This window comes from Enoplosus armatus, chromosome 18 (genome assembly GCF_043641665.1).
Source record: "Enoplosus armatus isolate fEnoArm2 chromosome 18, fEnoArm2.hap1, whole genome shotgun sequence".
NCBI lineage: Eukaryota > Metazoa > Chordata > Actinopteri > Centrarchiformes > Enoplosidae > Enoplosus > Enoplosus armatus.
Genome location: NC_092197.1, coordinates 16,860,721 through 16,888,189, shown reverse-complemented (window position 1 = coordinate 16,888,189; position 27,469 = coordinate 16,860,721). Strand labels below are relative to the sequence as shown.

Here is a 27,469-nt window from a genome sequence, read left to right as displayed (position 1 = left end):
TCACTGTGACCAAATGTTAGAGTTACAAAATAACTATATTGTACTCTTGCTGCACAAGAAATATGAATACTTCAGTGAAGTTTGTGTCACGTAACAGTATTATTGCTTGAGATACTCTCTCCATCATCCCTACAGCTAGGTGTCAATTCATCTCTGTGCACGCGCGTAACTGTGCATCTACCATGCTGTGTGCGCGCGCATTATAAAAACCCTTTGGTTCACGTGCGGAAAGAGACACTAGAGGGGTGGGGAAGAAGTGACTTGTGGGATGCGGCAAGAGAGGCAGGGGGGAGAGAGTGACTGACACACAGAGTGAAAGAACAGCGAGAGGAGCGGGAAAGAAAGGGAGGAGAGCAATAAAATAACCAGTGTTACGGTTAATTTACCGCCTGACATTCAGGTTTGCGCAGACAGACAGCGGAGATTCAGCGGAAGAAAAAGTTCAGATCCCACGAACCAACGCGTGGGAGTGGGAAGCAGGATCGTGACTGACTGAGGCAAGCTCCACTGTCTGTCTCGTCATGGCAGGTAATTCAGTCCAACCATTACACATATAAACACGACGAACAGGCCGGTGTTCCTGAAATGCGACTATGTTCCAACAAGCCCTTGGCCCCGACGGTTGCGAGATTTCAGTAACCCAGCCCAGTGTCAGTTTAGCTATCGGTAGCTAGCTAACAAAACTTAGCTAGTGCTAACGTTAGCTACCCAGCAAACTCGAGTGTCATCGCCCATCTGGCCTGTCTTTGCCGGCTAAAGCTAGCTAGCCAGCCGCTGCTAGCAAACGATAGCTGTTTACCATTATGACCGGATGGGGACCAGTCTTGCAAGCTAACGCTGCATACCGTGTTAGCCAAACATAGCTATCCGCGACACTAACCTATAACGCTAACTTGTCGTAGCCGTAACGTTAACGGCTGCTTCTTGCTTCTCAGACTTGTGCACGAGACTAACAAACCACTAATTCATGTTATCTGGGCTGATTTACGTGTTGCAAATGGGTAGAGGTAGAACTGGTGGTTTCCACTCCAGTGCACACATTTCTTAAACATGCCATGGCTGGCTTGACAAGCCAGGCTAGCTAACGTTAGCTCGAACTTTGACATTGCCCACATGCAGGCTAGTACTCCGGGCCTGCTGCAGACTGAACAAGCTGTGAAATGTTCTGTGCAGTTTCTGACTAAAAGGACTATAAAGTCAAAGTGTGACAGTGTGACAGACATATATGTACTAAAGTGGAAAAGTGTCTCCCTCAAATAAGACCCAGATAGTCAATGATTTGTTTAGCCTAGTGTAGCATCTTGCATTTCATTCATTAGCTGATACTTGTGCGGTGAATGTAGAGTTGTTAAAAATGATGTGCTAGTTTAGTCCCTTGTAGCTGATTGAGATTGATGGCTATTCATTTAGCCAGAAATAGGTCACTACTAACATGCATTTAGTCCATTTGGGCGGGGAATTGACTGGTTTTTGGGCAGAGGTATTGCATATCATCCTCTTGTTGAAACTGACTGACGAGATGATTTGAACATTAAAGCACCTGTTTGCTTTGTGCATTTTCTTCTGCAGCAAATGCAGGCAATCTATGAGAGTGCTACATTTTGTCCTGGCCAGTACCAATCCTGGCTGTTTTGTTTTAACTCATGATTCATTTCAGAATACGTGTATGGTGAAGCTACGGTGACTCATAAATGTCCTTGATCATTCTGCAGAGGTGTTCCACTATGTGTTGGACATTGTTATCGACAAATCAGACCAGTTTTCATTGTGTAATAATAGAAATGATCACGTGTAAAACTGCGGAATTCAAGGAGCTGCATTGTGCAATGAGCAATGTTGATGGAGAACCTGTTGAGGCGAGTGATGGAGGTCATTACCAAGCAAGGTGGCATGTTTTTTCTTGTTAATGTATTTTTAACATGGGAGCCTTGTGTCAGAGCATCTCCTACTGGCATAACAGTTAGCCTAGGCTTAAAATAAAAGATATTTCAAGACTGAATTCACCTACTGTTAATGATCTGGAGTTCAATCATTATTTATGGACATGATTTGCAATCGACTTTTTCTCTTAAATTGAGAAAACCACAGCACCAGCAAAGGCTAAAATCTGATTTTAGGGAAATGTGAAACTGCTCCACAGATAATAATTTGGTGGGTGCAAATAAATGTTATTAAATGTCAAAGGTCTTTGACATGCAAGTGGCCTGTATTTCATAACAGTATCAACAGTTTTTGGCTTCTTAATGTGCCCATAACATATCTGGCCTTGCACAGTTCAGGGATATCTATATCTTGATTTTAGTTTTAAGAGGGAGTCTTGTGTGACGTATTGCAGAAGTTGTGAGAGGATATGTGCACATTTATGACCGCACACATTTTCGCAACAGGTCTGCCAGCTGTCTTTAGTTCCAACATCATTTCAGTTATCCTTTGCTGCCAGAGAGTAACAATGTGCTTAAACAGAAACTTTTCTTATAGACGTGCTACCTTCTGAACTACTTGTATGTATGAGCAAGGAATTTAGTAAACCTGCAACCTGCCATAATTTTACTTGACTGTTTCCTTTTTTCTCTGCAGGACCTGGAGGTGACATGCAGTGGTGCTTCTCTCAGGTGAAAGGAGCCATCGATGATGACGTAGCAGAAGGTATGAGCTCTGCCAAAAAAGTATTTATAAGTGTAAAGCACTGATGGGAAAGTGGGGGGAAAATGTAATAGGATTGGTATGGTAATACACAACAGCTTGCAGTGAGTGAGCAGACAGCAGCTCAACGTCTTCCTCATTTGTTCCATTTCCACTGGCTAGATTTTAGCACAATATAGCCGTGCCGTGGCGTGACGAGCCGTGACGCTACGCATTTCAACTACGTACTCCCGGCAGCAGGACAATAATATAATGGGTCTTGACCCTAACTGTGACTGTCAGTTGACTACCTCCCCAGGCCCACTATGTGAAACTTTCAGAGATCTTGCTGCTCTCATGTAACACAAGTCTCTGTGGTTCCACATGTACATTCTGGTTTTACTTTAATACAGCAGCCTGTTTTCTGAATCCTTAGCTGTATTGGAGCTGTGTTTTAAGGTAGTGCTTATGCAAACCAAACACCTCCTGCTGTTGAACATTAAAAGCTTTCCATTGGTAAACCACTGAAGGGCTCTTATTGCTACAGGAAGTGCAGGCATATTTGTCGCAGAGGTTAGTTACTGACCACTAAGACCTTGTATGGATCAATTTTAAATCAAACAGCAAAATGTGGGCTTTTTTAAGCACTTTGTTGTCAGAGCAGTTTTTAGTGTTTCAGGAAGGAATGGTAAAAGAGAAACAGCCACAGTGAGCTGGGCAGGAGAAGAGCTGCAGACGACAGGCGCCACTTATGCTGTACCTGCATCATGGACTCTGATCGCAGTTGCTCATGGTGCGGGGCGTGTGTCCCAACTATAGGGACATTCTGCAACAGAGCCTTCAGAAGGCCAGATGTCTGCTAATGGACAGAAGTTCAGAGATGCTAAATAATATATGCATGAATGTGAAGGCTTATCAGACGCTGCACAGTACTTTATACTCCTGTTCGACAGGATTTCTGGAGAGTTATCATAGCAGTCATTTTCCCCTCTGTCTCAATGCAAGGTACAGTAGAATTAGCACAATGTTAGCCTACCCTCATTGATGTAAATGGGGTGGACAAAATAATAGAAACACTTGTCAGTATAAACACAATACAATTTAACAGCACCACAAACTACAGCCTCCAAAATGACAAAACAGTTGAATAAACACAGGTAGGATTTATTGCAGGACTTTTGTATCAGACTGCATTTGTTTTGGCTACGTGTACCTAGTAAACTGGCAGCTGAGTGAACATCAAAACTGGAGCCAGATTCAACCCTCTGTTTGTTTTTTCTTCTTCTTCTTTTTGGGACACAGTGCTATTATTGGTCTTTCTTTGAAATTATGGCTGGTGGCTGCACCCCAAGAGATGCAAAATATTTTCCTCCTACTTGATCACCTTTTGAGAGAATATGCACTTAAGAATATATAGTTATAGGGCCATGTAGCAGGAATGTAAAGAATGGCAACATGCTTTACTTTGTGATGTTCTGTAGCAGTCTGGCATGTTTCAGCCCTTAAAGACATTCCTACAATGGATGGACATAAAATGGTACATATATTTCTTGGCCTACATTCTTATTCTCACTGTTCTTGATTTATGCAGTATCCACATATAGATGATGACTTCCATTAGCCATTAATAACGAATGCATTTTTAGTAATGCGGGTCGTTGTGTTGCTGTGGCCGTTGAGTTTTGTTTTTACACCTGTGATGGGCATTCCTCATTATTTTATACGTTTTATAGGCTAAAATGTTGAATTGGTTGAATTAAATGATATAGCAGATGATGGATAATGATAAATAATTAGTTGCTGCTCTAAAAGAAGAGCAGTTTTAAGTATGTCCTCTCAAGTAGCCTTGCTTCTAGTTCAACTGTATTGCCCCCTACTTTAGGCCTCAGGGAGTGCAACATAGACAAAGACCTCCTCCTACAACCTTTTGCAGCATTGTCTTTCTGCTCCAGTGGGCAACAAAGGGTTAAGTGAGTGTGTATGTGTGTTTTGGTTTATAAAGCAACATACTGCGGCTGAGGGCAATGTAATGCTGTCTGAGTTGGTGGGGGGGGGGGGGGGTAGAAGGGAAAAAGTAGGTTACTGATCATCTTTCGTCTGCTCTACATGCTCTGACATCCTTGTGCATCTCCGGCCTACACGCTCGTCCATCTAGTGCGCTCTGATCTCAGGACAGATGAATCCAGGGTTACTTGGGATGAACTGAGTGGTTCCTTATTGTCTTCAGTATTGGAGAGAAATTGTTTTATTTCTGTACACCAATTTGAAAATACCATTATTGCAGGTGCAAACTGTCATATATGTGTTTTTTGTTTTTGTTTTTTTGCAGCGGACATCATATCCACAGTCGAGTTTAACCACACAGGGGAGCTGCTAGCCACAGGAGACAAGGGTGGGCGTGTAGTCATTTTCCAGCAGGAAATAGAGGTACAGCTGTTTTATTCCCACACACTATCCATTTTAGAAAAGGTCAACCCCCAAACTCAATTACTCAAAGCTTAAAAACAGATGATTTTATTCTGGAAACATTTATTTAAAAGATGGATGTGTCTTTTTGGAATTAAACTTTTTTTTTTTTTGGAATGATCATCACTGGCTTGTTCTCGTCTAACGTCAGCTCTTTTCACCTTTTTGTCTGATGTTTCGTCTCCTGGCAGAATAAGAATCAGCCTCAGTTCCGGAGCGAATACAATGTTTACAGCACTTTCCAGAGCCATGAGCCCGAGTTTGACTACTTGAAGAGTTTGGAAATAGAGGAGAAGATCAACAAGATTCGCTGGCTTCCTCAGAAAAACGCTGCTCAGTTCCTGTTGTCAACTAACGGTAAATTAGTCATAACTAAAACCCCTTTCACACTTCACAGTCAAATGTGAATGCAAAATTCCCTGGAATCTTCCTGGTGTTTGGAATAGTGACAAGTAATGCTTTTCATATTGATTTCCGTAATGTTTTCCTTATCATGTATGAAGGCATTCTTCACAGGCTTTTCATAGAGGACAGATAGCATTGCACAAAATGTTATTACACATGTGGCAGTGGTTCAGTTTAATAAAATCTGTGGCTGTAGACGAGCTGCTTGAAGACCTTTTTAAGTGATTTTTAAAAAAAAATTATTATTAATGCCAAGGGGCACTATTATGATCTAAGAACTTATCTCTGGAGGTTTAAAGTTATCAAAATATGCAACCTAGCATAAAAAACCTGTCTATTTAGGCCACAGCAGAGTCAAACCAGGCCCCTTTTGTACAGCCATTTTTTATTTGATACCTCTAGAATGCAACTGTCCTTTTTAAAAGAGTTGGATCTGTTGATATTTACATCCATTTTTATTTATTTTTGACAGATAAGACAATCAAGTTGTGGAAAATCAGTGAACGAGACAAGAGACCAGAGGGCTATAATCTCAAAGAGGAGGATGGACGCTACAAAGACCCCAACAATATCACGTCACTGCGGGTCAGTCCTTGAATCAAACACACCTTGAGGGGTATTTTGAGAGGTGGGATTACTTAGCCAGATCAGGGTTTCTACACAGAACTGAAAATAACCTCTTCACAACTATTTGATACTTGATATAGCGAGACAGCCGCGCTGCCCAGTTTAGTAGGTTTGCTTCCTTAGGTAATGCAGACTTCTCAGATCTGCCCAGTGGATATACTGATGGTAATGACAGATGGTTGATGAACACAGGTGCTTTCAGTTATTCTGGTTGAAAGCACTTTTTTTAGGTTGACTTTCTGTGAAAGTATGCTGGCAGTTTGCTGAGATCACCAAATTCTATAATTAAAATAATCTTATAGGTGTAGGTTTCCCTGCCCTAACAGGTGTGACAAAACTAACAGAGTCATCTAACAGGACTAGCTAAATGTTAGTCAAGCGCTGTCTTTACATGCAAACACATTCCTGAGATGTCTAATCAGCCAAAATAACTGGATACAGTTGTAGGTGTAACACAGGTGTGTAGGAGCAAGATATGTACAGTGTGATGTACAAGATACTTGGAAGCTAAAAGTCAATATCTTATATCTAGATACCATTTAATTCCAAATCAGGACTGGGCAATTAATCAGATTTTATCTTCAATTTCGGCTTCCAACGATTATGAAAACAAGATAACCGAGATAAAACAATCATTTCGCAATGAGGCTCTCGTTTTGTCTTGCGTTTATAAATCCAGTGCACCCTTCCTTTACAGTGCTGCGCTTCCGCCCAAACTCACTCTCAGCCAGACTGAGGCATGTTTAGTTAGTTGTTTAATCATCTGAAATTCAGTCACAAAGTGGTCAATGACCAAACAATAAAGGGAAAAAACTAAGAAAAGTTAATCCCCCTTGATTTCTTCCACCACAACCCTTTAAAGTTCAAGGAAACCCACTGTTGAAAAGACAATTTTTTTTAAGTTCAATAAATGCATGTTTCCAAAGTCAATGAGTAATCCTAATCTCAGTATTGAACAAAATAATCGTGATTATGATTTAATAATTGAGCAGCCCTTTTCGAAATCTGCCAAACTTGGATGCAGAAGTATTAATCAAGGGTGTGTTGCAAGTCATGACTGGCTACCGGTTTGACTTCCTTTTCTGTTGCTGACAGCAAAGATAACTGCACCTTGCAATTTGAGCTACTACAATTGCTCTTTGAGCTAATGTTTGGACTCCTGTCGGAATCATGCACCTTCTGGGCGCATAGTTATCAAGGCATGCAGCCGCGGCTCACGTTTTACACTTGCATGTTGGTGCAAAAGAGTTTCACTTTATGTCCTGTTTGTTCTCATCTCAGGTACCAGTTTTAATACCCATGGACCTCATGGTGGAAGCCAGTCCACGGAGGGTGTTCGCCAACGCTCACACCTACCATATCAACTCTATCTCAGTCAACAGTGACAATGAGACTTACCTGTCTGCAGACGACCTCCGCATCAACCTCTGGCACCTCGAGATCACTGACCGCAGCTTCAGTATCCTTTAAGTTCATGTGGGCGTTTTTCTCTGTGCACTCTCACTGAATATGAGATGACCTAATGCCAGACTGATTAACATCAGTGTCAGGTGGCAAGCCAGTTTTATTTATCTTGCCCAATATCACAAATTTGCCTCAGAGGGCTTTACAATCTGTACAGCATTTGTACACCTTGTTTTGTAAGTCATCAGAAGCATCTTAAAGTCTGATTTGACATGGATAGGGAGCCAATGGAGGGAAGCTGAAATCCATGTAAAATGGTTGAACCTTCTAGTTTTGTTCAGTTAATATTCTAGCTGCAGCAGTCTGAACCATTTGAATGAAGCAGCAGGCCTGGCAACAAAACGTTACAGTAATCATGTCTGGATGAAACAAAGGCGTGAATTGGGATCTCTACACCAGTCCATGGACATAAAAGACCTAATTTTAACCATGTTGTGTAGATGAAAACATTCTGACGGGCTGGTCGGGGCATCCCAGTTGCCATTGGTTGTCTTTCATGGCTAACTAATAAATGGGCTGAAAAGACTAATTGTCATTCTTGATGTTTGTTTTGTCCCCAGACACTGGTCCTTTTATCCGTTTGTTTTTGTTTTCTTTTTTCCTCCTGTGTGAATGTTCTATTCAGGGAACATTATCACCCTGTTTGGCTCTTGCCAAAGGACATTGCTGTGATTTTCAGAGCATGATTTAGGAAATATTTTTGTGCTGCAAAAATGCACTCATTATCACGCATAGTTAAACCAGGCGAGTTGTCGTCCTAATCACTCGATAGGTTTATTCCTCTTAACCCCCTGCTCTTCAGATATTGTTGACATTAAACCGGCCAACATGGAGGAGCTAACGGAGGTGATCACCGCAGCAGAGTTCCATCCTCATCAGTGTAACACCTTCGTCTACAGCAGCAGCAAAGGAACCATCCGTCTGTGTGACATGAGGGCTTCAGCGCTGTGTGACAAGCACTCCAAATGTGAGTACCTACTTTGATCACTTTGAATCACCACTCCTCTACAAGAACAGTTGGTTTAAGTACTAGATTCATTAAGCTAAGCCCCCCCAAACTACACCGAACTACACTTGATCTCATACTATACCTCTGGAGAATAGACGGGTTTTGCATTTACAACATCAATCGAGGATTCCCATGCAGCAGGGAGTGGGAAAACTCACTGCCACAATGTCATGATTGTTTATATATATATATATATATATATGCACATTTGTCAGTATTTGGAAACAAAACAACTTGTTTGAAACCAGTAAAATTACAGTTTACAGGTAAATGTGTATGTGGTGGACATCTGTCAGCTCCAGCTAGCTAATATGACACACGTTCCAGTGGGGGCAGGTAGTAGCAGTGACAACATTAACCTAGACAAGTGATTCCCAAAGTTGGTGCCTTGAGGATTGGCAAGGGGTGCTGCAAAATTTATATCATGGTTCATTTATTGGGCATTTTTAATAATGTTTCACCGCATTTAAAAGATCTGACATTAACTAGGTTTTGTGTTACGTTTTCAAACATATCAAAACAGAAGAAGAATACAATAAATATCAAAAAACTAAATGATTAAACAGAGTTTAATATCCAGTTATGCCACAGCGAATGACAGGACAGCTCACAGTTGCTTGTCATAGTAAACATGCTTTCTGTCTTGGGAGTTTTTCAGGAGCTTAGCAGTCAGAAAAATAGTGACAGAGCAAACAATGGAAAGATTTGAAGGTAAACAGAGCTCAAAGAAAGGCTGACTCGTCTCAGCCATCAACATGGCCTGACTGAATCTGAGCCGACCAACAAAACTAAAATCTTGACTGAACACTACTCAACTAACAGCTTAATGGACAGAGGGAAGAGGGATATCCAACGTTGTCCGATCCACTGTGGTATTGTGCATTCCCAATATCATATATGTGTAATGTGACTCTCTCATCTCTGGTGCCTGTGAAAACAAGACAAGAAACCGCCTGTCTGTGCAGCCAGACCTGCGGGCTGAGCTCTCTTCACATCAACAGCAGGCTCACATGTCCCATTAAAATGCCTGCAACCTTTTTTTTGTTTTGTCCTTTTACACCCTAAATATAAGATATTAGTCTCTTTAATTGTATTTGTTTATTTTAAGTTAAATATTTATCTGTACATCTAAAGAGCACCTGGCCCTATATTTAACTTAATATTGATATATAATATAATAAATTGTTTAAACCAATAAGCATCTGTGTACATATAGTATATGCTTATATTGGGGGTTGAGTGGCTCAGGGTGCCATGACAACAAAAATCCATTTTAAGGGGTGCCATGGTCTAAAAAAGGAACCACTGAACTAGACCACACGAAGCCCTTGAAGTTATGCGCACAGAGCCTTCTTCATTCTGGATATTATATTTATTATGTCAGCATTTAGGAAAATCCTGCAGTTTTCTCCAAATACACTAGTCACTGGATATGTCAGATTTGTTACGTTACTGCAAAAACTCCTATTAGATGACTGCAGTGTAAACAGGCAAAGCTTGGCTCATAAGACACTGTCAATAAAGGATTAAGGATTATTTATTAGCCACGCAGGATCATGAAAAGAGACTCTGCACACCTGTTCTGGATTTAAAGTTATTAAGTGTAACCGTGTGATGCACGCCATCAGTTTCTATCAGCTGTCACATGCAAACTCTACACGCACATCAGACTGATCAGCAAAGCATTGATCACAGAGCCTCACAAATGTTTTGACAGCCATAACACACAGTAACAGCTGTCTTACCTACTATCCAACTCCAGCACTTCGCACCATATAAAGTCAAGTCTCTGACCAGATCACTAGATGCTGATAGCTAAAATTAGAGTTAACAGGGAGGTATTAGGCTGGGGATAATGAACATTTTTCACCCATTGTTTTTGTGATTTGTGCAGTTTATGGCCTAAAAACAACTTCTCATCTTGATCTCCTCAAAAGCTCGTAGTCATTCTGGTTTGTTTTCGCACACATCTCCCTAAAGTCACCCAGACACCCGTCTGTACTGCAGTTGGACTATGAATTTAACTCCTCTTTGTTTTTGTCGTCTTCCTCTCTCTTGTCCAGTGTTTGAGGAGCCAGAAGATCCAAGTAATCGCTCCTTCTTCTCTGAGATCATATCCTCAATCTCAGACGTCAAGTTTAGCCACAATGGACGCTACATGATGACCAGAGACTACTTGTCCGTGAAGATTTGGGATCTGAACATGGAGAACAGGCCAGTGGAGACCTATCAGGTGAGGCTGACAAAGGGGTGCTCTGTAACGATGTGTGGTGTCAGGTTTGTTACACAGGTTACGAGTGACTTCATCATTAACACTGAATTAACACCATTTGACGGGCCTGTTGCTAACAACCCCACAAAGAGCATCAGGAATAGTCCACCCCTTTGAATGACAGTCCCTGTTTACTCTGAATCTTTGTCTGTGCTTTAAGAGTCTCTTGTTTGTGACAATGTAGTGTCAACTTGAATTGAATAAACAATATTTTACTTGTCTCTAAATTCACCTGGGCTTGCAGACTAAACATTTTCATTATGGGGAAAGACTGTTGCCTTGTTTTAACCTTGTGTATTAATAAAGTTAGTGTTCGAAAGTCAGATTACAGTCTCGACCACAATTATACTGAAGTAGTATTCTAGTCTCCATGTGATAGAGTGTACACCCTGTAAGTGGAACACTACATTTCAGTTTATTCTAATTTCAAATTGAATTCATGTGCATTTATTGTTCATGGTGATAGTGTGTTGTACTTTAATTTTCTATATACACAATGCAAGCAGAGGAGCCACACCTTTTTCATGATCACTCCTTGTTATGCCACATAGTGACCACTAGGGGGCACCATACATGTGTGGCTTTGCTGTGCACAGACCTTTGTACAGAAAGAGGTTTGTTCCATTGTGGTAAGCTTCTAGATAATATTATTAGCATGTAGATGGCTTATGTGTAGGTTTAAGTCTGATTTTCTACGTAAACAATAATAATGATAAATCTGCAGTGTTTATGACCATCTTTCTCAGTGGGTGTGTGAGTCTTTAGGCAGACCCTTTACACCTGCCTCTGATCGTTACAGGTTCATGAGTACCTGAGGAGCAAGCTGTGCTCGCTCTATGAGAATGACTGCATCTTTGACAAGTTTGAATGCTGCTGGAATGGCAATGACAGGTGAGGACACGCAGACAAAATAACATCACATGAAAAAGACCAACTTTAAAGTAGCACCGCCTTTGTTGATGCTGCTTATCTGCGTTTGGAATATGTCATGATTTTCAAGACTGATGCCTTTTTATATTAGTTTTTGCATTTTTTTTGACTGATGCACCTGAAAATTAGAATGACATGTTAGTCTTTTAATGTATTTATAAAAAAGATAAAGATAGATTTCAAGACCTACTTTATAGTTTATTATAAAGTATACAGTTTATTAGCATTCAATTTGATATAAACCACGTGTTACCAAGTGTTGGTAATTTTGAATGTTTTAAATTAATTGTAATATCAGCCAACGGTGCATTTACTTTTTAAGCCTACTTCTCAGATTTTCACTTAAAACATTGTGCACATTATTCCAAGATCACTTGTGTTAAAGGCTCACACACCTTTCTCATACCCCCCCCCCTCCCCCCAGCGTGGTGATGACCGGCTCATACAACAACTTCTTCCGGATGTTCGACCGTGGACAAAGGCGCGATGTAACTTTGGAGGCGTCGCGAGAAAACAGCAAGCCCATGCAGGTCCTAAAGCCCCGCAAAGTGTGCGCAGGCGGCAAGCGTAAGAAGGATGAAATCAGCGTGGACAGTTTGGACTTCAACAAGAAGATCCTCCACACTGCCTGGCATCCCCAGGACAACATCATCGCAGTGGCGACGACCAACAACCTCTACATATTCCAGGATAAAGTGAACTAACTAAGGAGTGAGTATACGTAAGATCTGGCGCGGGTGACGTCACGTGCACCACCTGCAGCCTCATCCAGGGTGATCTGTGGTAACGCCGACAACCAGCATCCCTGTCCGTCGCTACTGGGTGACCAGACTTTGCCACTTTGTTCTAGATGTGGACAGAAGAAGCCTTGCTCTTGCCCATCATCAGCCTGTCTGTGGCAGAGTAACATCCGCCTTGTTGTTTAAGTGATGTTGTGCCAATTTTTTTTTTTTTCCCCTTTGGTATGTTTTCTTTTTTTTGGGGCCAGCCCACCTGCCTTTTTCTTCCCCTGGGGTAACATGGGTAAACCAGTTTAATTTCCTTCAAATTCTGAATACAGACACACTTATTTTTATAACGTTTCCCCCAATGGCTCTGTGGTAGAAAACAAAAAACACTTATTTAGTATGTCCCCTCATTGTCCTGTGCCATTGTAATGTTTATTTTTCTAAGAAAAAATTGCCTCTTTTTTTTTGTGTATACACCTTTTATTAATTCATCTGTTATACTGTCATAGTATTCTTTGAGTCTCTTCTCATGTCTCCCCTCTTTCATTAAACCATGCACACTCAACAGTCACAAATGTATGCTTACAGTTTTCTTTACACACTCGCTGCTCACACTGGACAGCGACGCCTCGGCGGTTGCCTCCAGGAGTTTGGGAAGTACAGTGTGTTTTTCACAGATTGAAAGCCCGGCCCAGTGAGGAGTTGTCCCGCTCAATGATGCTGTGCCTCAGGCTCTGGGTGGCCAAATAGATTCAGACTCCACGAGAGGGTTTTTTTTTTTTTTTTTTTTGATTGGCTCTGTGTCTTGACATCTTTGTGCATTGGTTCCTCTTCCTTCTCTTGTTTGTGTTCAACAATAGTCAGGTATAAGAGATAGCCTATTCAAAGATAATTATTATGATTGTCATATTTATATTAAAAAAAGTTAAAATGTCACTAGATTCGTTCCGTCCCATTTTGTGAAATGAAGCTGGACCTTACACATATTCATTTTGAGTGATCTTTAAGTATTGTCTTCCCATGGTGTACCACATCTCTGAAACAGCACTTCACAACAGGGAAAACCTTTTTGATTTGACACTGGACTCTCTTACTGCACCAACTAAAGTACTTGGATGTGTTGTAAGACTGCAGTTTCAATGAAAACATTATTTGAGGCATTAAGTCACTTAAAGTGTTTGTTTAAACTACTGCAGACATTATTACTGCTACTGTATGTGATGGTTCAATAAGCTGCATAAGGATTTGCAGCAGTTGATGTTTCCACACCGTATTTAAAATGTGGACAGCTCACATTATATTGATGCCTCTAGTAATGTATAACTACAGTTTTAATCTATGACGGTGAAGATAATAAAGGAACTACTTTTTGCATCCTTGTGATTGCCTGATCGTTGATGGGATCTCATCAGTACTAACCTCTAGTTTTATGTGTTGTCCTTGTTGATGCCTCGCAGGTAACTGACAATCTGTAATCCTCAAGGTTGTACATCAGTTGCTATAATATAAGATATCCGAGCTCCAGCCGCTCTCTGGTGCTTGATGAACCACTGAAGGTTTATTGAAATCAGCTGATGTGGTGTCTGGTTGCTGAAAGCCAGACTTGGGCACACATCTGCCTCGTGTGGCCTCGACGGGCGTGTGTTGTGTACGTGTGTGCGCACACGCCTCCTCCTTCATGGGCGACTGGAGCAAGTGGAACCAGTCATTAGCTTATTGTTGTAATTTATACTTTCGATCGACAGTCGATGCTAATAGTTAGTGCATGTCGTAGCCTGTGCGGGCGTTTTTTCGTGCTTGTTATGTAATTCGACTTCCTTTCCCTCTTTTGTTATCAACGGGACTGTCTGACGTCATCACCCAGCACCGGCGGGGGGAGTTGTCAGCAGCTCGCGGCTGCTGCCTCTAGACCAGCTAACGGACGAAAAACAAACCGCAGCGGTACTTTAGCTAGCCGCGATCTGAAAGACGGGTCAGTTGTCTATCGCACGTCTGAATGTGTGCAGATAAGGTAGTGCGCCTTTTGCACTGACTTGAGCCTTTTATGCAACCCGCCCTGCTCATCAGGCATAACGATGTCCGACGCTGCTAGCGCTACTTCTACAGACAACAGCGGAGAAACCGGGCTAAACGGTAAGCTAAATGTTATGGCTGGAACAGCCTGTCAGTGTGTTTTCTCTCTGAGGAACGTGTCGGAGTACGCGACCGAAACGTTGTATGTATAATAAGTTTATTGAGGGTTTTAATCATTAAAGAGAGTTTATTCTGTCCTTCTTATGTTTTTTTCCGCCGTGAGGCTACATTGATGGTGGAGACGGGGGGACGCTATGTTCAGTGTGTTTATTGACAGTGGTCTCGCCAATGGCGTTTCGACAGGCTTGACTGACGGGCAAGTAAGCCAATCAGCGATTCACCTGGAGGGGTGGAGGCGGGTTTAAGCATTGTCAACAAGGCGAGATTGAAGAAGTCAGAGCTGGGAAAATGGGGGTAGCTGTAGAAATTTAGACAATTTACACGTAGTTGCTGTAATTTACAGTCAGTTAAATCTTTACAAACAACAGAAACCAACGTAGATATTTAACGTTTGTACCTTCTTTCATCCTTTTTATATATTATATTTTCAAATTCCAGTATATAAGTACACCAGGATTAATTTAAAAAGCAAATACATTTCGAAGTAATTAGAATTTGGCAAATAGCATTTTTGTTTTTTTACAGTGCGTTCACTGCATCGTTTCATGTGTGTGGAAACATTCAGTTGTTCAACTGGGGATAGGCCACATATGTAACACCTCGGCTTGCAAAGGGCAGTAAAGGCGTAAACAAAAGCATGTTTATTACACTGCTGCACTGACTCAGGGGGCAGCTTGAATAGCTGCTGTGGTTAAAGTTTTAACACATTGTGGGGGGGGGGGGGGGGGCGTGACTTGGCATGCTATTTATGGCCACAGTGACAAGGGGACAGACGTTTTGGACGTGAGGAAGGAAGGGAAAGTGTTACAGCACACAGCAGTGTAGGAACATGGAGGTTGGCCGTTTCAAAGCCACAGTCTGGGCAGGAATCAAACTTTCCGGTCACTTTTCTTATTTTAAGGAACACTTACATTTCTTTTAATAGGATCGCATAGCCAGTGATAGATAGTTACCTTTTTAAAAATAGCATGTGGAGTAAGCTAGTTGCCAGCATTTGGATGGTAATAATGTTCTACCCTGGTTTATGGCCGTTATTTGTACTTTCAACAGGATGTCAGGCTATATCTTCCTCCTGTTACACAAGGGGGAAAGCAACAAGTGCTGCTTTTATCGGAGACAGTTTTGTCATTATGTTCAAGCCTGGTAGTTCTGGTGTGTATCTTAGAACAGTCCAACCTTTTGTATAAATTATATATCTTGAAAATCTGGCCTGTTATGCCAACAACAAGAAAAAGACTACAGACATTTCAGAAGGATCAATATATTTTATTTTGTCTGGGTCCACGTAATTAACCCAGCACCATTTTTGATTAACTCGCTCTTGCGTTTGGCTGATGAACGTAGTGGTCGTAATTACGTCTGACTGAGCCAGAATAACTTTACTTATGAAGTATATAATTCACAGCAGGGTTTATTGGTACATATTAGACTGTAACAGTACATGAGACACAGCTTTAGGGACTGTAAGATCTTGCACTTATCAGATGGAGGGGCCAGCAGAATGTGCTCTGTTATCTGAGACTGTGTTATTTTTGGTGTTTCCTGGAGCTCTCACGCACCAGCGTCCTGAACACTTTTATCTAATACCTGGGATCTTCAGGCGAGAGGCAGCCTCGACCCTCCTCCTTCCTGTCTGAACCTCAGCATTAGAAGATCAGAGAGGTCACATCATGTCTGCTTCCTCTAAACCCACCCAACAGCTGATAACTGCTCGTTGGCCAGAATGTTCGGGAGCGTCAGCGCCATGGCAGTGTGGTTTTAGTCCACGGAGCGGAGACAATGGGCTGTCGACAGCAGCTTGGCTCGCGGTCCGCCATGCAATCTGCAGGATGAGTGCGAGTGCTGAGTCGAGGCCTGTTTATGGGGGGGGGGGTGCATCGTTTGGGTAGGGGGTATCACTGGCCTGAAGCCTGAACAGTGAAAATCAGTCCCGTGAAAGTTCATGTGAACATGGTGTTTACTTACTGTTATGGGGTCATGTGACCTGCTCGGCATGCCTTCCTCTGAGCACCGAAGGAAAAAGTGTTTTTAAAGCTGCATGACGAGATGACGAGGGATATTAGAGATTTTTTTTTTTTGCCATTCTCTAAATTCTTGCCCTGCTTAACCTGCCCCTCCTCTATACTTGTAACCCAGCTCTGACATGCCGTGCCTCCTCAGCTGCCAGTCCATGCCAGAGCTCTCGTACAAACAGGGACAGCGTCATATATCACAGTCAAGGTCTACAAGAAACCACAGCACATACACAGGCAGACATTTACTGCCCTTTCATCACACAGCAGTAAATAGAGCTTTACTCTGGAACCTGTTTGACAGACAGGCTCAGGCTGTCTGTCTTGTTGTCCCTTTCCCGTTTATGATCAGGTAATCATTTTGACATCTTTCCTCTCTTTCTCATCCCTCTATTCTTATTTTGGCTTGTGAGTAAAGGCTGTGGCCTTTTTGAACACCCTAGTTGAGGTAGATATTTTGACATGTCATTGCAGGAAAAGCACAGGTGCAGTTAACAACATTAAGGATGGTTGCAAATCCATGTAGGTGTGTCAGTTTTCAGGCCCCTGGATTGTGCATGCTGGCTCAACAGGACACTAAAATTGAAAAGAGCCATCGTTAATCTTATGTGCTTGTCCTGCTATGATGAGTCAAATGCCTACTGTGAAAAAGGTCTTTCAACAACAAGAGGATAGTAGGCAGACATCTTAACATGTCGTAGCAGCTAAAGAAAAGGTGTAATTGATAGTATTATGATGGTTACATTCCATTTAGGTGTGTTAGTTTCAGGATACAGTTATTGTACATGAACATCAGTGTCTTTACCAAAACACAAGAATAGGTAGGCAGTTCATTGTCTCCCCCCTGTAGAGGCAGAAGCAGGCTGTTATTCTGGGAATGTTACCAAAAGGGTGGTAGTATGCATCAGAATAACAACAGAACAAAGTTAAATGACTCTTCCCATTTGCACACTAATGATTTTAGTGGCAAATGTAAGCAAAAAGGGCACATCAGATCTTGCACTGAGCAGGTTATTGGCTTATTAGTTTATTGATGTGACCTTTCACTGGCTCCGTCTAAGCAGGCGATCCTAATACTTGTATCCGGACATGTTTGAATTAAGAAACTCTTTGAAAAGCAATGTAAAATTTGATGACATCTAATATATATGTTGTAATGTACTCACACAATTCCAGCTCATTTACATAAACTCAGTTGAAGCACAATTTTGTAGAATAGTTGGCTGCCATGCCACATATTTAAGAGTTTGTGTCAGTCCCTTAGTCCTTAATTTTTGCGTGACAATTGCTGTTTAATCCAAAGTGCCTTGCAGTATTTATTACTCATTATTTTATTTACAACTCATTGTTTTAGAAATCCAGGGATTCATTAATCTGTGTTTATGTTTGGAATATTAAAATCGAGTGAAAATAGACTTTCTTAGACCTTGTGTGATAAACTATGGTGGTCAGCGACTTCTTGCAGCAGGACATAAAACATTTTAGTGTGCGAGACACAAAATCTGGGTGAAAAATGGTTTTGGTGAAAATTTGGTGAAAACAAAACACTAAACATTGGCAGCACTGTCAGAGGCAAGTGAATGAAAGCTGTATGTTTGTCTGTTTCTTTCCACAGGGTCCTGGGTGGAGTTGGAGATGAACAGAGGCACAGCCGGATCAGCCGAGTCGTCCTCCACAGACGGCCCGGCCCCAGGCCTGCTGCCCCTCCCTCAGGTGGAGGAAGAGGAGGCCATGGTGGGGGGGCTGGAGCACGTCCCGTCATCGTCCTCGATCCACAACGGAGACATGGAGAAGATTCTGCTGGACGCCCAACACGAGTCGAGCCGCAGCAACTCCTCCTGTGACAGGTAGTGTTAAAGGAGAACTCCTCAAAGTCTGTTTAAAGGTCCTAGAGAGGACTGTATAAAGCCTTTTGTGGCTCCAGAGGGAGCCGTGTGCAAGCTCTGATAAATTGTTCAAAATATCCTAGGGCCCAGGGCTCAGGGCAGGTTCACGTGAAAAAACGTAGGAATCTTTATTTACAAATGCAACAAACCATATGTAGATAGCAAACTAATCTTTCTTTAACTCTGAAACTCACAAAATAAAACGGTTATATTTCCTAATCTGCTTAACATTTCACACAGAAGAGGGCACAGGAATGTCCTCCACGACTGAAAAGTTCAAAGAAAGTCATGAGTTCTTGGGTTCAAACAAGACTGTGTTTATAGTTGTGGAAGATTTAGGCCACGTGGTGAAGTTGGTTCCAGTCTAATGTTCCTCCTGACTTTCACTCAGTTTACAGCAGCCTGCTTCAGAGGTTACATTTGATTTTCAAGCCAAAACGAAATCTCTTCCATGCTGCACACTGAGTTGATTGTTCTGATTCTTCTTGTTGTTGTGTTTTTCTTTTAACCTGGTGTGTAATCAGCAGCTCATTTGCGTTCCCTGCCAGCTGTTTTATTCACTTTGCTGTTGAAACAGTGAAATGTGTCTTGCAGAAGCAAACTCAACAACTTTTGGGTGTGCAGGGACATAAAATCCAGGGGGAAATGATCTTATTCCAATCTTGCTAATTTAAAACAATCTTGGTGTTTTGGGGTGAAAAACAATATTTATAGGATAGTTTAAATGTTGTCCTGAGTAGCATGACTGAAATATAACTGTTCATCTGCTGATTGCCCAATAACAACTCAGTGGGAAAAGTGAAAGCTTTTTTATAAGAGGCGTTTAATGTCGGTCACAACTTTCCTTAATAATCCAGTGAGTAACTGAAATCAGCCCATGAATCAGGCGTGGCTTCTCTTTCACAATTGCACTCTCAACACGTTGAGTCAGCTTTGACTCTGACCTGACAGCTGCTCAGGAGTTGAGTTGGCTTCCCAAAATACAATGACGTCTTCTTGCCTCCCATTTTATTGAACACATCAGAAAAGTCCTGACCCTTCAACTCCCCGCCACATCACATCATGCGCTCGTGTGTAATCCTCGACGCTGCGATACAGCAGAGCTTATCAGAGAGCCGGGCAGTCAGCTGTCAGTGAGTCACCCGAGGATGTTTGTTTGTGAGTGTTTGAGACAAGAACACTGTATCAACAAGCTGTTCTGGAATCAGCAGGAGCACAAACATCAACGTGGCACTGTCTCAACACCTGTAGAACAATCCAGGTGTCGTATTACACCGCTTTAATCAGGAAAATGTCATCAGAGAGGTCAGAGTGCAGGAGCAGCAGGACTTTACTGCTGGGTAAAGGACTGGTTAACATTATATGCTATCATAGTTGAAGTGTTTTTAACATCAAGTAGACAGTCAGGATACAGAATAAAGGAAAATATACCATACAAAACGACTGTCATGTCCTCTACATAAGGATTGATTTATAAGTATAACAAAGCATGCCGAGAGCTTACGACATGTTACATTTTATATCCATCTTCAGATGAGCTATTGAACAGGCAGTGTGCCTGCCAAGGAAACAACAGGGTGGCATCGGTCCTACTTCCTGTCCGCACAGTAACTTAACATTTAGCCGCATGAAACCAAAATACAGCGTGGGGTTCTTACGCATAGAACAAACATATAAATACATTCAGCTCAAGTTGACATTTGTAAAGTGTTCATTCATGACAAGGAGTGCTACTACTAGAGCTGTGAGTTAGCAACGTTTATTTTTATTTGTGGTCTAATTAAATTTACTTGCTTTTTTCCTATTAAGTGAGTAATTGCTTAGTCTATTAGATATCAGAAAATAAAAACAAGTGCCCATGCAAGTTTCCAGAGCCACAGATGTCACCTTCCCATTGCTTTTTTTGTCTTTTTGTCTGAACAACCACTAAAACCCTAAAAAATGTTTAATGATGCGAGATGGAGAGTAACTGCCCTTTAAAACCCTTCTAACTTAAAATATTTAGTTTTTAATACAAATATTTAATCATGAAAACAATTTATACATAAATAGATTATCTTTTTGTTCATTGACTGTGACTGGCCCTGGCTATTACACCAAAGCCATTATGCAGGTTTTGTCAAGTACATAACATGACCAGAAGAAGAAAAATATTCGCTATTAAAAATGTTATTTAATTTTATATTATGGTTTTTTTTCTGTCTTGGTTTCTAATATCTTGAGACCATGTTGGAAAATAAGTGTCATTCCTTTAACCTCTTCTCCATTGGGTTTAATGTGTTTTGCATATCCATATATACATTAAATAAAAAATCAAACCACTAATACCATTGCTGTGGCAAAAAGAGAAGCTGTGTTGAAATTGTCACACATTTTTAAGGTGTTTTAGTAGTCCATTAAACCTATGGTTATCAGAAGCACTGTTGCTATGGTTACTTGTAGTTTAAGATCCTAATCCTAATATCCTTGTGCACTGATTTGGAATGGTTGTCAAGCCTGTTAACTCATTCTTGAGAATTTTCCAGGGATGATGTGGAGTTTATAAGGACTGATGACCTCATGACTTTGCTAATAACGAGGCCTCTGATTTGTTGTTTTTGTCTCTGCCCACAGTCCCCCGCGGCCCCACAGTCCCCAGGATGACGGGCAGATAATCTTTGACGTGGACGTGACCAGCAGAAGAGACAGCCAAGTAAGGGCCTGTGTGCCTCTCAGGTTCTCCATCAGTCTGTTGCCATGGCAATCTCAACCACTGGCCCTGGAGTGTTGTGTGTGTGTACATGGGAATGACAACTGCTGCCTGCCTTTAGTTTCCATGGAGATGGCTGCCACACCCAGCGTGGATTTCTGTTTCTTTTGCACAGCGGGCATCGTCACTACTTTCACTCTTTTTCTCTTTCGATCTGGAAACAAAACATTTGTGCATATTTCTGTAGCAGACACATAAATAAACAGAATCATGGACATAGGCCTGAAGGCTTGCTAAATTACCTGTGTGTGTGTGTGTGTGTGTGTGTGTGTGTGTGTGTGTGTGTGTGTGTGTGTGTGTGTGTTTAGTCAGAAGAGGACGTCTTGGACAAGGAGAGGGACATGGACATCCTGATGAAGGACGCAGACTGGGTTGCTGACTGGTCTAGTCGACCGGAAAACATTCCCCCCAAGTAAGTCTCAGTTCGGTGAACATCAACGTGATGTTTCTATGGCAACCAAACACACACACAGCTGCTTGTTTGGCCAAGAAAGTGATTAGTCATCACAGCAATAAAGTTGGTCTGAAGCACAAACATAAAGCCAGCTGCCAGAACGTGTGTGTGTGTGTGAGACTGATGCTGACGTAGCTTTTGAAGAGTTGAAGGTTAATTGATCTACAAGTTAAACCTTTTTTTTTTTTTTTTCTCAAAAATCTGAAGAAAGCTGTTTTCCTCTCGTGTAGATCATCTCAGATTTTTCAGCCCTTTTTATTCTTGACAAAATCAAACGTTTCTGTGATGCCTCACAGCTACGATTTCAGCTGGTGCACAATCATATAACCTGTTGATTGACTCTTTTATGTATTTGTATATCATGACTATATGCCAGCAAAATAATTTAGGATCATTTTTATATCAAAATGGGGCAAGAAATTGACTCTTATTGCTCTACACAACATTTGGATACACAAATGTTACCCATTAAAATGATGTAACAGATTTTGGGACAATCCAGCCAACCTCTCCCAACATATAAAACCAACCAAGGCCGAGCCGCATTAACGTGGGTCAGGTATGTAATTGTATTGCCAACATAATCAGCTGCCCTCTGTGCTGCTAAAGGTTCAAACATATATGTGATGAGTCCTGGAATAAGATCAGGCTCCTCCTCTTCCATCTGTTCAAGCAGCAGCCACCATAACCGGCTGCTGAAGTCATCTAAAGATTTACCTCTTGGAATGATCTTTGAAATTGTGACCTTGAATTGTCTCATTTGAGAAGCTTTAACCAGTGAATGTTGATGACCAATGAAGTTGGAAGTTAAATGATAGATGTTTGGCACAGTTACCCTGACTGACAGGTGTCAGGGTGTCACTACGCTGTGTCTAAAGCGACTGTGATTTGTGCAGGGAGTTTCATTTCCGTCACCCTCGGCGCTCGGTAACTCTCAGCATGAGGAAGACCGGGGCCATGAAGAAAGGAGGCATCTTCTCCGCCGAGTTCCTCAAAGTCTTCATCCCCTCGCTGCTGCTATCACACATCCTGGCTCTGGGGCTGGGGTAAGAGACAAACACCACAGATCACATCAAGCCTGACAGTTCAATGAGGGGTACACAGCTCATTTCCATTTTCAGCATGGGTATTTTTAAAAGGCTCTCACTGTTATGAATGCCTTTGTGGTCAAAAGCTAATTTCTATTTCCATGCCAAAATATTCTTTGTTACTCCCAGAAATGTTTTCCTCCCACTTCTACATAAAGTCCAGCAGGTGGAGCCGTACAGCCGCCGACGCACTCGGCTGTGGTCCCTCCCTTCATATCCGTCTGACAAACACACCTGCTGCCTCACAGTGAGCTCCGACACTCCCAGGAGCACTCTCTGTTTGTGATAACACATGTTACAGTAATCCCTGCTCCTCGATCAGATAATGCCACAGCGCTGATCTCTCAGGCAGCAGTCTTTACTTGAACGTGACGTGGTATGCAATGAGTGTCATTAACAAACTTGTCATAATCACAACATCCCTGTTGGCCATTCAGGGGTTTCTGTGGTTACATAATAAGTCACTGTGGCGCTCTCACTTAACTGTAGCCGTTGTTTATGAGAACAAGGGCTAATAGTTTTATTGTTGGTATTTCTTTTTATTTCAATCTTTCAGAATCCTCATAATATACGAAATTTAGAGTTACCTGTTAGTTTACAGTGCTGGGATTTGGTGTTTTTAGTTTCTATATAGACTTTATTGATATACTGGCATCCGTTTCAGCTGATATCAGCTGTCAAAAGTTATATCTATAATATTCCAGCATCAGTTTTATTTAATATTATTTAATTTATACAAGATTTATCTAATTGCAAAAGTACCATTTACTAAGTGCCCTAATTCTACTGTTAAAAAACACTTAAGATGTCTGAGAAACAAAAGATTTGCACTCCCATTTGTGCTTTTGTTTAAAAATTCATGGTGCTGTACCCTCAAAAACCTATGTATCCCTGTCTGCACGTCAGGCTGCACTGTGGTGCAATATAAAACATATAACACAATATAGACAGTATGGGTGGCTAAATAATTTTTTTCATGAAGAAATGTCCCGCCATTACAAGACATAAATTGTTTTAACAATAAATGTATCAACAACACAGAGGGAACTAGTAAAAAAAAAAAAAAAGAGCCAAGTTGAATTTGTTTCACAAATGTTTCTCATTCATTTCTGGTATTCAAATGAAGAATGTTCTTCCTCGTCATCATTGTTAACGAATGAATCAGACTCAAAGACCTTTTTTATAGACCTTTTTCACAGCAGACAGTTTGACACGTCAATGCAGGAAAAGCACAGGTGCAATTAATGATTAATGAACGTTGGCTGTATTCCATTTAGGCGAGCCAGGTCCGGGGTGTTTGGTATTGTACGTGCTAGCTCACTGGAGAGGCTTCCTGATAACAGTGGTGAATGGAAATGCTCATTCATTTTCATTTTCTTTGGCTGAATTAATGGAAATTAGTTTAAATGTTGTGACAATGTGGCTATTGTGATGTAGCAGGAAAAGTACAGCTGGAACCAATAACATTAATGATGGCTCTGTTCATGCAATTAGTGTTATTAGTTAAAATGCACTCCACAATGTTTACCCTGGTCATGTGGTCATGTGCGGCACCTTGCAGTGCCCCCCCCCCCCCCCCCCCCCCCAGTTAAAGCTTAACATCCTGTTATTTTCGAGGAATCCATTGAAAGGCGAAGACAGAATAATGAATGTGACGCAGTCAGTTGGAGTTTTAGCCGTCACCTTCACATACTGCAGTGTTGGATGCTGATGTACAACCTGCTTCTGGTCTGTGTACCTTCTTCTCAACAGAGTCTACATCGGAAAGAGGTTGACCACGCCACCCGCCAGCTCCTTCTGAACCTGGAACTGAAGAAAAGTGCCTGAGGAAGTGGCCACAAGTTGTTGGAGAAAGTTTTGCTGTCGTGAGATGAACGCCCGTCTCTCTCCCCTCTGTCCCGCCTGCCCCCCCCCCATGTCCCTGAGATATGACATGTTCTCAGGAGAAATGCATCTGCCCCCCCCCCCCTCTCCCCTCCTTCCCCACCCTTTTTTTTTCTTGATCGCTATTCTCTGACTGTCTGTAGATACCCCTAACCCCCCTTATATCCTTCACTCATTTGTATAAGCTTTTCAAAGAATGAATAAGGTCACACTTCCCTTTCCCCCAGCCATTTGGGTTTCAGTGTTTATAACAGGTGGGTTTTCAGGGAGGGTCACAGCATCAAACCAAACTCTTGTACTACATACGCTGTCCCCGGCGCCCTTTGATCATCTGACAACAAGGGAGGACTGTCCAGTTTCAGAGCTGACCACAGATTGTGCCACCTACATGAGGAGCCCAACACTCGATACCGAAAGGGTTCCACCAAACTTCAGAGTTGGCTACGCGGGCTGAAAAAGTGATCATGCCTTTTTTTCAAAGTAGCCATTTTGTTCATTTTCTATAGATAACATAGTTTTTTTATTTATTTTACAACAGTGGTGGTTAATTGAGAAGTTGTAATGATGAAAGGAGTTACAATAGTGGCCATGAATTGCACTGGGGGCAGTCTCCGCCTCTGTCTGCCAGAGATTTATTTCACTTTTTCTGTGACGGAAACTAGAGATTAAAATCAACTCTGCGTCTGAATGAATATTCATTAAAGTGACAATAACTGGAAGCCAGGGTGTAGGTGTGTGCTGTGCTGTGCAGGCAGGCAGCGTGTCCCTCTCAGTGTGTACACTAACAGTATTTTGTGGTGGGGTCTTGAATAACGGTGCAGGTCCAGTCTGTGTCCACGTTGTCCTTCCAGTGAGCCTCCTGGTTTGTCTGCAACATATCGTAGAACTGGTTCGGTCCTGACCGGTCAGCTCCCGCTTACTTTACCTCCAGATTGGGCTGGTTATTACACGGTACTCTTCTGATTGTTTCTTGTTTTTGTGGATCTTAAGTCATCAGAAAAGGATTTGGTACCAAAAATATAAGAGAACTGGCTTTATTGACTTGTTTTGAGTAATTTTATTTAAAAAGTGTTTCATGAAAGATAAATTAAATATTGATATTAAACTGGAAATAATTCTACTTTCAAGATATTGGTTGGATTAGGAGAGTTGTTTTTTAAAGCCGCTATCTTTAGAGGAAAAATGTCCAGTGGTAGCCAGCCCTGCTTTCTAACACTCCACCAGAACAAGCTGAAATACTTCATCAAGCCGCAGATGAAGAGAACTGATTCCAAAGTCGGTCTGAGAGTGACGCTGCAGACAAGCAGGGAGTTTTTTTTTTTGACCTAACAAGGCTCTACTTTATGTGCAATCGGCTAGCGTGTTCACTAAGGTCCACAGCGTGGTTGAAAGGCTTCACAGCAGCATCTCTGAGGCTGGACTGGGGTCAGTTTTGTCGCAAGAGTCAAATAATATTTGAATTTTGAAGTTCAGTTCTCATCGAAAGCCAGATGCCGAGAAGTTATTCATTATTTATTTTTGCAGGGCGTGCAAGGGTGTTTTTTGGAGCAAACTCATCCCAACCGGAAGTAAATCATTCTTAGATCTGGTATTTCGGTTATGCAGGAGGAAATCAACTCTTTTTAGAGCGTTTTGTTTTTATGTTTTTCTTCCACTAATTGGTTTGTTACTGAGTACTTTCTTGACAGATGGGCAGGTTTTTGACAATGAGTTCCAGTTTTAAAGGAAAACATTATAAACAACATCATGCCTTTTCAAAATAAATGCTGATTGGTTTTGGGATTACTGCATTTCAGAGTTGCATTTCACAGAAAAGAGTAGACGTAAGACAAAAAGAAGTAACTTCTATGAGCTCTAATGATTTTTTTTAAATTCTCACAATTACAGGAATTTTTAGTTTGGCGTTTATCTGTGCGTCGTTATGCGTCAAGGAGCTGTCTAGAGCAGAAAGGTAAATGTGGCCTCTCCATGAAATCAAATACTATTTGACTCAGCATGTCGACTATTTTTGGACCACAGAGGTACTGCACTGTTGTTTTGTGTGACATACATGTGTCATGCAGCGTTTGACGGCGATATTCTGGATCATTATTTCCTGTTTGGTTTGTGTTTTGAGTCTGTGTTGTTTTTTTTCCCGAGGCAGCAGAAAGATTGTGAACGCACAGAGCGGGAGTCGGAGTTCGTGTTTTAGAAAGTGTGAAAATAAAACCCCCACTGTTGATGGCAGGGCCTAATGTGAATGGGAAATGGAAGGTGTGGAAAGAGATTTCCCTCAGACTGCGACGGTGTAACAGTAGTTATTGTAATGATGCATTTGCTTTGATTTTCTTTTTCCCACTGCATTGGAAAAGATGATAAACATTTTGTCATTAAAGATAACCTGAATGAATATTCACTGAGTGTGCCTCTTGAAAGTTTACTGTAAACCTGTTTGACGCTTGTATCCCACAGGAAACCTTCAGCCTTTTAAAGATTTATTACAATTAATGGATATCTTAATATGATTAGTAACTAATTGATGAATTTAACCATGCTGCACAATCATTAGATATGTACAATGTGTCTAATTTAGCTCAATGCTGCTCTAATTTCCTAAAATTTAATAATCTTTAATTTAATTAATTTCCCCTTTTGCTGATGCTTAAATATGTAATCCTCAAGGCCTTAAACTAATTGTTTT

At 41.5% G+C, this 27,469-nt stretch overlaps 2 protein-coding genes across 2 annotated transcripts; both read left to right on the top strand.

Moving 5' to 3' along the window:
* The first annotated feature begins 412 nt into the window (after positions 1-412).
* Positions 413-13,895, top strand: ppp2r2ab (protein phosphatase 2, regulatory subunit B, alpha b). The gene is made up of 10 exons (XM_070924083.1): positions 413-528; positions 2,578-2,646; positions 4,952-5,049; positions 5,280-5,445; positions 5,966-6,078; positions 7,402-7,579; positions 8,387-8,551; positions 10,657-10,826; positions 11,665-11,756; positions 12,220-13,895. Exons 1-10 carry the CDS (start codon positions 522-524, stop codon positions 12,497-12,499), a joined length of 1,338 nt encoding a protein of 445 aa, XP_070780184.1. The 5' UTR covers positions 413-521; the 3' UTR covers positions 12,500-13,895.
* A 552-nt stretch (positions 13,896-14,447) lies between these two features.
* On the top strand, positions 14,448-27,178 carry bnip3lb (BCL2 interacting protein 3 like b). Its single transcript, XM_070924747.1, has 6 exons — positions 14,448-14,656; positions 18,344-18,575; positions 21,228-21,306; positions 21,672-21,775; positions 22,714-22,863; positions 24,658-27,178. The coding sequence occupies exons 1-6, from the start codon at positions 14,599-14,601 to the stop codon at positions 24,704-24,706; spliced, it is 672 nt and encodes a 223-aa protein (XP_070780848.1). The 5' UTR covers positions 14,448-14,598; the 3' UTR covers positions 24,707-27,178.
* Positions 27,179-27,469: the final 291 nt, after the last annotated feature.

What these genes read in the sequence shown, in the direction of transcription:
- ppp2r2ab (XM_070924083.1), top strand. An exon ending in TTTTCCAGCAGGAAATAGAG is followed by an intron (nt 5,050 to 5,279) that starts GTACAGCTGTTT and finishes GTCTCCTGGCAG; the next exon opens with AATAAGAATCAGCCTCAGTT. An exon ending in GTGTGACAAGCACTCCAAAT is followed by an intron (nt 8,552 to 10,656) that starts GTGAGTACCTAC and finishes TCTCTTGTCCAG; the next exon opens with TGTTTGAGGAGCCAGAAGAT.
- bnip3lb (XM_070924747.1), top strand. Translation starts at nt 14,599, where the DNA reads ATGTCCGACGCTGCTAGCGCTACTTCTACAGACAACAGCGGAGAAACC. An exon ending in CCAGCAGAAGAGACAGCCAA is followed by an intron (nt 21,307 to 21,671) that starts GTAAGGGCCTGT and finishes GTGTGTGTTTAG; the next exon opens with TCAGAAGAGGACGTCTTGGA. An exon ending in ATCCTGGCTCTGGGGCTGGG is followed by an intron (nt 22,864 to 24,657) that starts GTAAGAGACAAA and finishes TCTTCTCAACAG; the next exon opens with AGTCTACATCGGAAAGAGGT.